At 32.7% G+C, this 14,864-nt stretch overlaps 1 protein-coding gene across 1 annotated transcript in view; it reads left to right on the forward strand.

Moving 5' to 3' along the window:
- RELN (reelin) overlaps positions 1 to 14,864 on the forward strand; it is a 573,805-nt gene that overhangs the window by 185,634 nt on the left and 373,307 nt on the right. The window contains 1 exon segment of the mRNA XM_053668927.1: positions 2,219 to 2,354. Within this exon segment, the coding sequence (XP_053524902.1) occupies positions 2,219 to 2,354 (136 nt within the window).

The following is a 14,864-nucleotide window of genomic DNA, read 5'->3' on the forward strand; positions in this document are numbered from 1 at the left end:
ATTTCCCAGGCTTTACCCTAAACCAGTTAACTCAGAATCTCTGGCACCAATATTTATTGTCTCCTCAGGTGTCTCTTCAGTACTTCCGTGTTGGAGAATCACTGTGCCAGCCTGTTAGGCTGCAAGACTGTTGTGTGGTGACACATTTATCCAGGGTAGGGCATATAGCATTTATGACAATATAGCTACCTTATAAAATTCTATCATGTAATATGCAGCCTCAACATTGACTCATTTTCTATGAGGAGTTTTGAGGAATGAGGAGATATTTGAATGTGAATTCTCTTACCAAGGCTCTGAGACCCTGAAACCTTATTTTGTTTGTTTCATTTCCCTTCCCACAGTGATTGTGGCAGGAACTTGTGTTTTTCTTTTCAGTCAGGCCGATTCCTGCCGATGTGTCATTTTCTACACACTGGTTCTCTGATTTACACCTGACCAGAGGGGAGTGGCAATTCCTGAGTCACCTTCATTACTCTGTGATTTCCCTGGGAATCTCTTATCCTTTCTAACCTTGCACTTTCTCTGGCTTGAAGAATTTTTTCTCAAGATGCAGCCTTAAAAAAATAAATTCTTGAGCGAGAAAAGGCATTTTTATGCTGTATCAAAATAGAGACTTAGTTTTCTTTTTTTGGCCAATATGACCTACTATTCTGAACAACTTTGTATTCTAGAAGATCTATTTCTCTAGTTACTGTAACATGTGTTACAATTCCTACTGTCTTTTATTTTTATAGTTACATTATTCTTGTAGTTATTGAGAAAACATTTCTTGGCTATCTGTGATGTGTCAGGTATTGTGATAGTTGCTTGGAATATAAAGATAAAAGACCTAGTCCATCACAGACTTCTTGTGTGATGATGGGAGAATACATTGCATGAACTGCTATGATGACATGCAGGAAGGGCATCTATCTAAACATGGAGCTACTGAACTATAAACTGTCATATGCATTGAACTTTTTAATTTTCAATATAGCTTCAGGACACAGGGGGCATGGTATTTCATTTTACAGGTAAGAAAACAGAATCTCAGAGAGAATAAGTCATTTGCCCATTTCACAAAATCATTAAATGGATGTTTTATTTAACTGCCCATTACTGGCAATGTTTTTATTAATATTTTATGAATTAAATTGTATTTTCAGAGCAGTTTTAGTTCACAGCAAAATTGAGTGGAAAGAACAGAGATTTCCCATATACCCTCATCCCCACCCCCACATATGATCTCCCATACCATCACCATCCTACACCACAGTGATATACTCATCACAACAGATGAACCTATATTGACACATCATTATCATGCAAAGTCCATAGTTTGTATTAGGGTTCACTTGTGTTGTACATTCTGTGAGTTTTGAAAAATACATAATGACATGTTTTTCCAATTGTAGTATTATGCAAATTCATTTAACTGCCCTAAAAATTCTCTGTGCTCCACTTGTTCATCTGTCTCTCACTCCTAACCCCTGGCAAACATGAATCTTTATACTGTCTCCATAGTTTTTCAGAATGTTATATAGTTGGAATCATATAGTATTCTGCCATTTTGGACTGGCTTCTTTCATTTAGTAATATCTATTTTTTTATCCCTGTCTTTTCATGGCATGGGAGTTCATCCCCATTTAGCTCTGAATCCATTTTTTGGTTTTACCACAGTTCACTTATCCACTAACTTACTGAAGGACATTTTGGGTGCTTCCAAGTTTTGATAATTATGAATAAAACTAGTACAGATATCCATGGGCAGGTTTTTGTATGGACATAAATTTTCAATTTATTTGAACAAATAAGTAAGGGGTGTGATTAGTGGATCATATGGGTATATTTACCATAGTTTGCCATATATAATGTGCTGCCATGTATAATGCCCACATTTTTGGCCCAAACTTTCAGGGAAAAAAGTATTGCATTTAAAATTTTTTATTTAATTTTAATTTATATTTAGAAACAAAACATGATCATATTCCAGGGTATTATTTTGCATATGAATATCATTATTGCTTTCTAGTTTATTTCTTAACAATAATGCTTTAAATGATTAATTTGCTTCTAACAGTAGAAAGTAGAAAGTTGCACAACTTACAGAGAAGCCCAACAGCATGATGAATCTTAATATAAAAGAAAAATGTCCAGAAAATATTGTTATACCACAATAAGAAAGAATTCATTTTGTTGTTTTAATAACGAACTTCCCTTCCTTTCTGTCTCTCAGGGATCATGTCTGACCACCAGTTTGGTAACCAGTTTATGTGCAGCGTGGTGGCCTCTCATGTGAGTCATCTTCCCACAACCAACCTCAGCTTTGTCTGGATTGCTCCACCTGCTGGCACAGGCTGTGTGAATTTCATGTAAGTACCCACAGTGTCTGTGACCAGAGCGAAAGGCAAATATGCCTCTCACTGGCTTACATACTAGCTAACTATTTAAATGTATTATTTTAACAAGTTTGACTATAAAGCAATTAATTTTGGTGTCAAAAAAGACGAAAACTTTTAAAAAGTAACTTTACTTGTTAAATATTTATTAATACTTAAAGAGTTCTAAACTAAATTTTACCTGACAATAAGATAAAAATATGTGAAGAAAGAAATGCCATATGAAAATTTTTGTTTAGAAAATAATATGAAAACAAGTACAAAAAAATGCCCCAAGGCTCCATATACATTTTGGAAAAAGACCAGAAAATGAGCTTTCTGTTTTCTGACAATTAGTGACAAGAGGGAAATGTGATCAGTTAAGAGATTTGTGGTGGTGAGAAGTCAGGGACTCTGTAGAAACTTAATAACCCTCTCATGTGCTTTTGTTGAGAGGAAATGGAAATGTAGTGAGTAATGCTTCAACAGTATCCTTAGACAAACACTGCACTATGGCTCACAGGCTGTGACTTAAGACATGTCTCAACATAGACTCTACCCCTACCACTGCCCCAGAATCACCACTCCTTGCCTTCCTTAGTCATCTTTTTTTCATATCAGTTAATCACTTCTAACACATGATATACTATATATTTAATTATGCATATTCATTGTCTCTTCTGAAATGCAAGTTCCTTGAAGGCAAGAAGTTTCTTTTCTGTTTTGTTCACCAATTTGTCCCAACTGTCCAAACAAGTTCCTGATACACATTAAGCATTCACTAAATATTACTGAATGAATTAGTAGGCTAATGGAACAAGGTCAAAGGCAATTCAAAAACAGCATTCTGTGGGCAGTCAAGTAAAAGAGCTAGGTGGCATATTGAAATGGTTGTCTATCCCAATCTTCTGTTAAGACAACAAAATCCTGTAAAATATCCATACTCCAAAATTCGCCACTAACTTTACTTACCCTTTAAGAGCATATAGTTCAGAGTCAAGGGTCCCTATAGCTCCCACATCACTGATTATATACTCTTACTGCCTGTCCTTTGGGTTCGGGAATACAAACATCAGATTCATCCCACCCAGCTGGTTGACATATAATCCCATTAACTTCTCCCTCAGAAAGTTTTTCATATTTGAACTCATTCCTTCCAGTATCTCTTGCTAAGATTGTTGATTGCAATGGCTTTCTAACTGGTCAGTTCACTTCTAGCCTGTTCCTCCTCCAGTCCATCCTGAACATTATTATCCAGTTAATCTTCCTAAGGTAAAACCTTCACCACTTAAAACTTGTTTGCTCCCAAATTTCCATGTGAAGGTCATTCCTTGGATAAGCTATTCCCAGTCTTGATGTTTATTGTCTTCTCTTATCTCCCATAACATGTACCTCCTGAAATGGCACTAATTGATGAGATTTCCTAAACTTTCCTAAACATTTTGTGACATTCTTTCTTTTCCCATCCTTTTTCCTTAGCCCAGAATGTTTTTTTTCTTTCTCAAGTCCAATAGTTAAAATCCTACCCATTCTTTAAGAACCGTTTAAAATGCTAACTCTTCCATAATGATTTCCAAGACCTCAATAACAGAAGTGATGTGTATTGTCACATTTTCTTGTAACTCTACTATATTTTACTGTATACTTATATGAGTTAATTTCTTGTCTTTTCTGTTAGATTAGATTGGACAGGGACAACTGCTTATTTCTTCATGATTCATCCATAGTTGGTACAATACCTCAAACAGAGAAATCATGGAAAATGAACCTTGAATTATATGATGTTCACTGCTGTCTTTTCCTTTAGTTTAACAGTAATCCTGACTCTTTTCACATTCTTATTTTACTCGTGTTGGTACTTGGAAGGATAATTTAAATTCTTCAAATGTATAACTTTTTAATTCAAAACAAGAATTATTTTTTGAAGAACGCAGAGTAAATTTATGTCAACAATATAGAACTACCTACTTCCAAATAATATAGCTTTTCACTGACTCTATTTAAAAATGATACTTGATGGCATATGGCCTCACTCTTTCTGGGATATCAAACTCTATTTTCTGATGAGAAATAACTTGGGCATTTTAAGTTTTAACCTCAAGGAATATTTTCTTAGCAGCTGGTCAAAAAAGTACAGTGTGGTCAGAAGTAACTTTTAAAGACTGCAAAGTTTATACACCCTCACATTTTTCAATAAAATTTTGATGATGCAATTTCCATGTTTTAGCATTCTTAATAACATTAAGTCTCTGCTTAACATAAGCCATGACTATGTTGAACATCACTTAGAGTAGCTGCTTCTTATGTGGTCAAGATGCTTTGGATGATTTCATTTGCTAATTAGTTTGTGACAAAGGACAGGAAAACTGAAGATTGAACACCGATCACGAAAGCAATTCATTTCAAATTTTTAGAAATAAAGTATTGCGATTTCTTACCTTTGTTCCTGACTACACTATTTATTATGTGTTCAGTAGAGCTATATAGAGTTAGCATCTATAATTAATATATGCGCAGCAGTACTTGAAGAGGATTGCTAATGTTCAACATTAATTTTATTTTTTTATTTAATCCTTATTGTACTTTTTTCTTTACCATTTAGTCCCCTTATACCCCTTTCCCCCAGCAATCACCACACTGTTGTTTGTGTCCATGAGTCCTTCTTCTATTTTGCTCAGTCCCTCCAACTCCTAACCTCCCCCACCCAGCTGTCATCCTGCTCCCCATCTGAGTCTGTCCTCATTTTCCTTATTAGTGCAGTTTGCTCATTAGAATCCACATAAGAGTAAAACCATATGTGGACTTTCTCTGACTGGATTATTTCATTTAGCATAATGTTCTCCATGTCCATTCAGACTGTCGCAAAGGGTAAATTTTTCTTCCTTTTTACGGCCAACTAGTATTTCACTGTGTAAGTGTCCCATAGTTTTTTTATCTACTCATCTATTGATGGACACTTGGGCTGTTTCCATATCTTAGCAATTGTAAATAATGTTACAACAAACCTAGGGGTTCTCATGTTCTTTCAAATTAGTGTTTTGGATTCCTTTGGATATGTTCCAAGAAGTGCGATCACTGGGTTGAAAAGTAGATCCATGTTTAATTTTTTGGGATATCTCCATTCTGCTTTCCACTGTAGATGTACCAATCTGCATTCCCACCAACAGTACAAAAGGGTTTCTATTGATCTACATCCTCATCAGTACTTGTTTGTTGATTTATTGATGATGACCATTTTGACAGGTATGAGATGATATCTCATTTTCATTTTTCTGATGATTAGTGACATTGGACGTCTTTTCATATGCATACTGGCCATCTGTATGTCCTGTTTGGAGAAGTGTCTATTCAGGTATTTGCCCATTTTTTAATTGTGTTGTTTGTTTTCTTGGTTTTAAGTTTTGTGTTTGGAGAACATGCTTAATATTATTGCATTATTTTTAAATTTATTGAGACTTGTTTTATGCCTTAACATGTGGTCTACCCTAGAAAACATTCCATGAGCACTTGAAAAGTATGTAGATTCTGCTGCTTTGGGCTGAAATGCTCTGAAGATATCAACTAAATTAATTTGATCTACTGTGTTGTGTAAAGCGGCTGTCTTCTTGTTGATTTTCTGCCTGGAGGAACTATCCACTAATGTTATCTCTGTTAATCTCTCCCTTTATGTCTATCAAAATTTACTTCACATATTTAGATGCTCCTATGCTGGGTTCATAAATGTTTATTATGGTTATATCCCCTTGTTGGATTGTTTCCCTTATCATTATATAGTATCCTTCTGTGTCTCTTACTGTAGCCTTAGTTTTAAAGTCTATTTTGTCAAATATAAGTACCTACCCTGGCTTTTGTTCTTTCCATTTGCATGAACTATCTTTTTACATCCCTTCACTTTTAGTCTGTGTGTATCTTTCAGTGTGAGATGGGTCTCTTGGAGGCAGCTAGAGATGTGTCCTGTTTCCTTATCTGTTCATCTACCTTATGTCTTTTGGTTGAAGCATTTAAGACATTTATATTTAAGGTGATTATTGATAGATATGTAAATGGTGCTATTGTTAGACTATTTTCCTTTGGCTTTTTTCTTTTCTATTTTTTTCTTCTTCTTAAAGCAAGTCCTTTAACATGTGTTGCAGTGCTGGTTTGGTATTAACAAACTCCTTTAGCTTTTTCTTATCTGGGAAGCACCTTATATTTCCCTTCAATTTTAAATGATAACCTTGTCAGGGAAAGTAGCCTTGGTTGTATGTTCTTGCTTTTCATCACCTTGAATATTTCATGGCACTCCCTTCTGGCCTGAAGTGTTTCTGTTGAGAAATTAGATGACAGTCTAATTGATGCTCCCTTATAGGTAACAACCTGTTTTTCTTTTGTGGCTTTTAGGATTTTCTCCTTGTCTTTAAGTCTTGTAATGTTAATTATGATGTGTTTCATCACAATTAAAATAAGCTTCTTTGGGTCCAACTTTTGTGGGATTCTCTGAGCTTCCTGGACTTGTAAATCTTTTTCCATCACCAGATTATGAAAGTTTTCAGTCCTTATTGCTTCAATAGGTTCTCAATCCCTTGCTCACTCTCTTCTCCTTCTGGTATTCCCATGATATGGATGTTATTATGCTTCATGTTGTCCCATATGTTTCTTAATCTTGCCTCATCTTTTAGAATTCATTTTTCTTTTTGCTCCTCTGCCTGAGTGTTTTTTCTACCCTCTCTTTCAAATCACTGATTCAGTCCCCTGTTTCATCTAACCTGCTGTCTATTCCTTTCAGTATATTATTTATTTCAGATATTATACTCTTTATTTCTGACTGGTTCTTTTTCATGGTTTTTATATCTTTTTAAATGCTGTTGAGTATCCTTATAATCATTACTCTAATGTGTCTATCTGATAAATGGCTTGCCTCCATTTCATTGAATTCTTCTGGAGAAATCTCTTTTTCTTTCATCCCAGGTCTATTTCTTTCTCTTCATATTTTGGCTGCTTCTTTGTATTTTTTTCTATGTATTAGGTAGATCTGCAGAGTCTGGTGTAGGCCTTTGTCAGATACTGCTTTTGACTGGCCTTGGACAACCAGTTTGGAGCAGTCAGCAACCCACAGCATGTGTTTCCCTGTGGCGGGCCTGTTTGTGTGAAGAAAGAACCAGGCTGTGCACCAAGGCTGGTGTTTACCAACACAGGGCCTTGGAGAGAGTCAGCTGATGTCTCATAGCTCCTAGAGATCAGCCTTAGTTTTTAAACTAATCAATGATATAGCCCAACTATATAACCCCAACTTTATGGGAAATTATAGGTGACAGATGATTTTCCCATATGGTTATTTTCCCATATAGGGCTCAAGGCTTAGTGCTGCTCTTTGACTTCCCTTGGCTAAAGCACCTTTCCTATCCCTGCCCTTACCCTTGGGTCACAGTCCCTGCTCCCACCCTGCCAGTCCCCTTCTACTCCCTGCCACAATGCTTTAAATTAAGGGCCTTTACAATTATGCTCTTACCCCATGAAAATTTACCACCACATGCCTAATATTTATAGTTAGCTGGCTAAAAAGCTAATAATTATTACAAAAATTAACGATAATGGAATTTGAAAAAACATTTGACAATGATGATAATAGTAGTAGTAAAAATGGCAAATTCCATTTACTGAGCACCTTAGTAGGTGTACTAAGCCACCTACTAATTCCTCTATGTTCCCAGAATCACTATTACTAAGGGAAGAGCTTAAAGAGCTCACAGAACTAGGTCTGGTTGGACCCAAAATGTGTCTTTTTAACTATCATCCTTATTACCATTCTGTGTCACTTTTAAAATCATAATTGTGATGACAATATTACAATTTGGGAGATGTTTGCAATATTAAGTGAAAAAAGCATAAGCTCATTCTTGCGACTTCAAACACATCAAAATTAATTTCTCAGAGGACTTCTGGCATCATTGAAGACTGAGTTGGCATGGCAGAAATTCTTTCCAATAAAATCACACAGAACCTTTAACTAAAATGAGAAAAAAAATATGTGTGTGTATATTTATGAAGTCTCATATATATACACATATATGCACATATGTATATATATGTGTGTGTGTGTATAGTCTGTTCATAAAAGTCCAGCCACTGTTATTATAATGAGAACAGTTTGTGCAATATTGATGTATATAACAGGGTAGCCAAGAAAAGTAGACTAAAACTGTGTCTTTGCTAGCTAAAAAAGATAAATAAAATAAATTAGCACTGATATAGATAATAGTGAACCTTTAGAATATCAAAGACAGAAAATCTCAAAGGCAAACAAAGAAAAAAGACAGAATGCCTATAAGTTAAATTTGGTGTGATCTCATTAGCAACAAGATATGCCATATAACAATTGAATAAATCTTCAAAGTTGGGAAGGAATATAATTGTTATTTTAGAATTATATACATAGATAAGTTATCAGTTTAACAAAAAAACACATTTAAAAAAATAGGATTGCTTATTTTTACTGTACATACATCATTTTAAAGCAAGTTTTAAAAGATTGTACTTAGTAAAAACCAAAACTCAAAAGAAATATGTATGATAAATGAAATTATAGTGTGAAATTATGGTATAATAATTAATAATAGTAATAATCAGTAAACATATTAGAAACTCTAAGTAGGCACTGAATACACAAATAACTTATTTATAAACTATACACCAATATCTATTTTAGGATAGAATTTTAAGGCAAAGAATAACTACAATAATAAGAAACTTCAGTGGGTAAGTTGTAGGAAATTAGTATTAAGTTTTCTGTGGTCCTCCAATTGTTTTGGAAAAACATTATTGGCTTAGTTAAAGATGATTGTTAAAAACTGAAATGTATAGAACAGAAATAAAAGTATAACTTTTAAAATAGAGGAGGGGATAGTAAAAAGATTAAACAAAAATTCATCAGAAAAAGAAAAGGCAAATATAAAAGAATATGAATATAAAATGTCATGTAAATATATACATATATTTACAATAAATGTAAACAGGTTACATTTACTAGTTAAAATACTGTGACTTTCATAATGCAAATTAAAAAACCCCAGCAATATATTGCTTCCAAGAGACAAGCCTAAACATAATAACACAAACACATTTAAAGTAAAGAGAGGAAAAAGACATAGTGGGCAAATGCTAACCAGAAGAAAGTTTATATCACTATAATAATATCAGAGAAAACAAATAAAAATTAGTAATATTTGGGATAAAATATAATTAGCTAAGACCAAAATAATGTGCATATAGACAGCTAAAAGAAACAAGTAAAGTTGAAAACCACCTTTGTGTTGGCAGAATACTGAGTATATATTTCCTAATATTTTAAATACATGTAGTATTTGGACAAAAATTCTCTATTGGCTGAATGGATGAATGTGTAAATGAATATATGAGTGAAAAAATGTGTGAATGCACAAATATGCCAGAAGACTGTGTGAGAGAGTTAGGGTTTGTACTGTGCTATTTAAACTTCCCAGTGTAAAGTGGTGACACCTGACTTTATAATATTTTAGCTGCTCTGTAAATACCAGTTCGGTCACTTTGCAAAATTTTATCAATGATTTAAAACTTTGATTTGCATATTGTTTTTATCTAATAATTAAAGTGATGTTATATAAATACCTCTTTTAATCAGTAATTCTGAGGGCTTAAACAGCTGAATACAAGCATTCCTAGTGTCAATTACATCAAGTAAGATTTTTCTTATTTTGAATTTTATTTAGACTAATGTAAAATGTAAAGGTTAATATTACTAATGGTAATTTTTAAAGTGGAATGTCTAAGTCTGTGTAAAATTTTGCTGTTAAAATTTAAAAAAACACATTTTGAGGAAATAAAATATTTAAACCACATACTTTCTGGAATTCCAAGATAGCCTCTTTAAAAATGAATCAGTTCATATTCAGATATTGTCTTATTTAGTCTGAAAAATACATATTAAACAAAATCATTTCCATCTCCATGTTGACAATTCACAAAATTGAGGCCAGGTAATGGTTATCACATTGACAAATTCTAGGCTGCAAGCAGAAATGTGTTAGTCAAATCTGCATTTGTTTCCACTACTAGCATTTATAGAAGGGATTATGAATAATATGGTCATATTAGTTATCTCAGCTGACATATTTCAAAAAGAAATGTCCTAAAATAGTATGTAGAAGATAAACAGTAGAATTGCTTCAAATTAAAAGTGCACACTGTAGTTTCAAAGGAGCTAAGATGTTGGTCCCTCAATCAACCCCTGGCTTTAACTTAAGCAAATATGTTGAAAGTATGGCTGTAAGGCTAAGCTACATAAGCCTTTCTTCCAAATCTGCCTGCAGGCATTAATGCTCAGATTTGAGATGGCATCCTTATTTGCTAAGTGCAGAAATGGTTACAAAAGAGCATTTCTCACTTTGAGGATAAAAGCTAAAGTATTCTTTAATTTTGGTTACTGCCTAGCTCATCTCACCACCATAATAGTTATTTGGCTCAAAACCAAAAAAGTGGCAATACAGTACTTACATGTCTATGGATCAAAATTAGATGAAAAATTGCTGTTTTTCATCTCCAAAGCTATTTGCTGCACATTTTATAACTCTCAAGATGCCTTTTGTAATATGTGATAACAGAGCCAACTGCAGCATCTGCCTGGAAAGAGATTACTTTAATTATGGACTCAATGTCCTATTTTCTGCAAGTGATCCCCAGAGACAGGCTTTATGCCGGAGGAGAGGTGCAAGGATGCACATTAAAGCCTACATGTTAACCACGAAGAGATAGATAAAGTGACACAAGGACACCTATAACTGCCTTCATTTCCTAGTCTGTAATATGATGGAAGAATCTATAGTGATAGGTTTTTAATTATTCCAGCATCTGTTATGGACTTCTGATGGTAAGGGCAAAATGAGCTTACACAAGAGCAAAACCTTTGACAAGTCTGTACAGGAAACAGACTATATTTAAAAAGTTTGGTTTCCTTTAAATCTTTTCTTCAAAATTGAAAAATATATGTGCTTCATCAGTTGCTTGCTGTAATATTATTAGAAAGTGAAGCTAAGTGGTGGTCTTCTCAACCCCAGTTCTGCATCAGGTGCTGAGTTGTTAAGAATTAATTTGCCTTTCAGTATACTAGTTGCTCATAATGAATTTCATCAGAATTAACATGCATGTCTTGTGTATTTCCATGGAAGTTTTTAAAAATCTAACATTGATTTAACGTTATGAATGAACACTTAAAGAAACTGTTACCTTGTTAATATTAAATATAGAATTAGACTCATTGATGAATAGCAGTTTTGAGAATGAATGTGGCTTTTATTTTTAAAAGCATAGTACATACTTATATAGGATATTTGGGATTTCATCTGATTTCTCAAATAGTATAAGCATATTTTGCATATTTTAAAAGATGGAGGATTATAGAAGTGCCACCATGGGATTTAATTTTAAACTTCAAAGGAGGAATTTAAAGGATTTGGCATAGAATCATTTTGTCAGGAAGAGAAAGATGGAACAGAAAAATGTACCTACAACCATATTAGGTGAAAACATCATCTTTTGAATATTGTATCAACTATGACATTCATTATTATCTAGTGTTAAAATGAAATACTATTAGTATTTTTATACTTTGGTAGAGAAATCTAAGTAAATATATCTTAGAACATTTTGAATGGTTGCATTTGGCTCTAAAAAATTAAATAAAATATTTTATATCTCTTGGACTTTCTAATTTACAATAAATGCTACACTGCAGATTTTTTTAAAAATAGGTTGAAATGGATAGTTTTACAAAGATTATTGTGTTGTGTATATTGTAAATGAGCAATTGAATCTTTATTATCTATCTATCATCAGAACTTATAAATGAAAGAATTGGTTTGGTATTTGTTTCTGTTTAAAGATCTTGGGTATAAGAATTAAAGCAATATTTACGGACTTAAGGGAAAATGAAAACCTATTAGAAAAAACTGAGAGTATAAATATGCTAAGTCATCAGTGCAAGGAGAATAATTTCTGATTTTTCAATTTTATATTTTGCTACAAAAATATAGGCTTCTTTATTTTCTGAAATGGATCTTAATTGTGTTGTACAGACATCCTATACAAATAAATAGCAAGGGGATATTTCTAAACAGCTCACTTGGAGAAAGACCAGATGACCTCTTCTAAGTTCAAAGGAATCAGAGTTTTCTCTCAAGGAGTGTTTATTCTGTAATTCCAGATTGCACCTAGGTAACTCCAAATAAGACTTTGAAAAAATAGACATATTTTTTAATTCAAAGTTTCTGTTTGGAACATACACTTTTTTCCTGCTGTTTGTTTTAGACATTCTCTTTCTGAGTTTGTTTTTTGTAAAAATGTCATTATTTTTTGCTTTCTATGTTTCATGCTTGAGTCATAATGTAAAATTCCTTAACTTGGATTTACAATTTAAAAGAATTACAGTAAACAAATATATGCCTCAAACAGGCATTGCTGTTTACATTTAACAGTACATACTACTTTTTTTTAATGTTTTAAAATAATTTTATTTTATGATTGTGAAAGTAATCTCATTTATTGAAGAAAACATGCATATACTCACACTTGCACCGTCCACGCACACACACATGCATGTTCCTGCTATCCCAGAAATAAGAAACTAAGTATCTTCTGTCTATTTCTCTAGATGCGGGTTTACAGGGTGGGATAAAAGTAGGTCTATAGTTTTGAGTATACAGAACACAGAGTTTATTTCTGTATTATTATTTATTAAATATTGTATTTTTCATACAGACAATGTAATCCTACTTTGCCCCACCCTATTTGTTCAGTTTTATTTTTTATAAAATTGGGGTTCTACCATTCAATCTGTTTTCTAATCTAGCATTTTTTAAACCTAACATTACATTATCAATGTCATTATAATAAAATTCACCTACAATATCATATAGATAGTATTCTATTCTATGGTTGCACTATAATGTATTTAATCAGTCTCTTATTTATGGATATTTTGCTTGTTTCCAATGTTCAGTATTGTAACAGCTTTATGATAAACAATCTGATAGCTAATGCTTTTTGCACACCCCTAATTATGAAAATATATTATTGTCGTAGAGTTAATTGTGAAGTCACCCTGATTAAAATGAAAAGCTAAGTTTATGTAATTAAAATAAAATTACATTATAATTTTTGTGCTAAGTCCAGCATCACAAAGACTAATTGCAGTTAACTTTTCAATAATAATAGTTCTGTAAAATAATGTTTGATAGTTATTTACAGGTTAAGATAAATGCCAGTTTCCTTGTCAGTGTTGTAATGACCCACTCATTGCTTTAAGAAAACATTATCTCTCACTTTACACAACTTTTTGTTCTGTTATTAAGTTCTATTGTTAAATTTTAATAAATTGCTTTTAAATGTTAGTTTTATAAGGCAAACCAATTCAATGGAAAACAACATATTCTGTCCCTTTTCCCAATGCTCCCTGGAATACATAGTCTTTCACCTGAGTAACCAGTAGTAAGTAAGCCTCTTAATCTAATGTTTATGTTTTAAAAATGATAATTGCCATTTCAGATGTAAAATTTGAATGTAACAATTTTATTCTATATTTTTTAAGGAAAAAAGAGAATGTGAATTTCACTAGTAAATGAAAGTTGGCTTTATTATATAAATATCCACTCTCTAAATCCTTAATTATTTAATGGTTATAGGTTTTTAAATTGTCAGAAGTGATAACATATATGTTTCAATTAATGCTGTTTTTTTTATTATGGCATTGGCATTGTCTATCCATTCTTTCATACTCTACTTAGTCTTTACTGGGAAAGTAGATTCTTATATAAACATCCTTAAGCTTTTTCCAAAGGAAACCCCACCAATTAATTCTTAGATCACATGGTTTATTGTACAAACACAAATGAGTGTAGTTAATATTGACCACTTTAACCCTGTGGAGTCTTTAAGCTAATGTCTTTTTCACCTGGGTAAAAAATATTTTTCACCTTTATCTCTATTTCTGCTACATTAAAAGAAGTGTATGACCTCAAATAGAGAGGGCCTGGCCACATATTTAGAACCTTGGCCTGCTGTTTTGAATATCTGTCTGGCCTTAGTCTCATGTCATTGATTTATAAAACACCTAGAAGTGAGAATTCACAGTGAAATATTCAAGTTTATGAGTAACACTAGATTTTCTGGGGGGTAAATGCTAACTAGATGCAAATAAGTAGTAGAATTATATTAGATACATGAATGAGAAAAAAAGTGGAAAAATCAGTATCAATATATAAATCAAATTAAATAAATGTAAGAAAAAATAACTTGAGCTGTTATTTTTTAGAAAATAATTATTAGAAAACAACAGTCTATGAGTTAGTTATCAGTTCTATACTAAGAGGAAGACTTAAAAAACGATTATAAATTATACCTTGAAGAAATCAAAAAGTGTTTTTGTGGCTTACATGATACCCCCAAATTCTTAGAATGCTTTCAAGGGTCATTGGAAAGAGAAGAGACAATGGTGGT

This window comes from Artibeus jamaicensis, unplaced genomic scaffold, assembly GCF_021234435.1.
Source record: "Artibeus jamaicensis isolate MK-2021 breed Jamaican fruit bat unplaced genomic scaffold, CSHL_Jam_final contig_518, whole genome shotgun sequence".
NCBI lineage: Eukaryota > Metazoa > Chordata > Mammalia > Chiroptera > Phyllostomidae > Artibeus > Artibeus jamaicensis.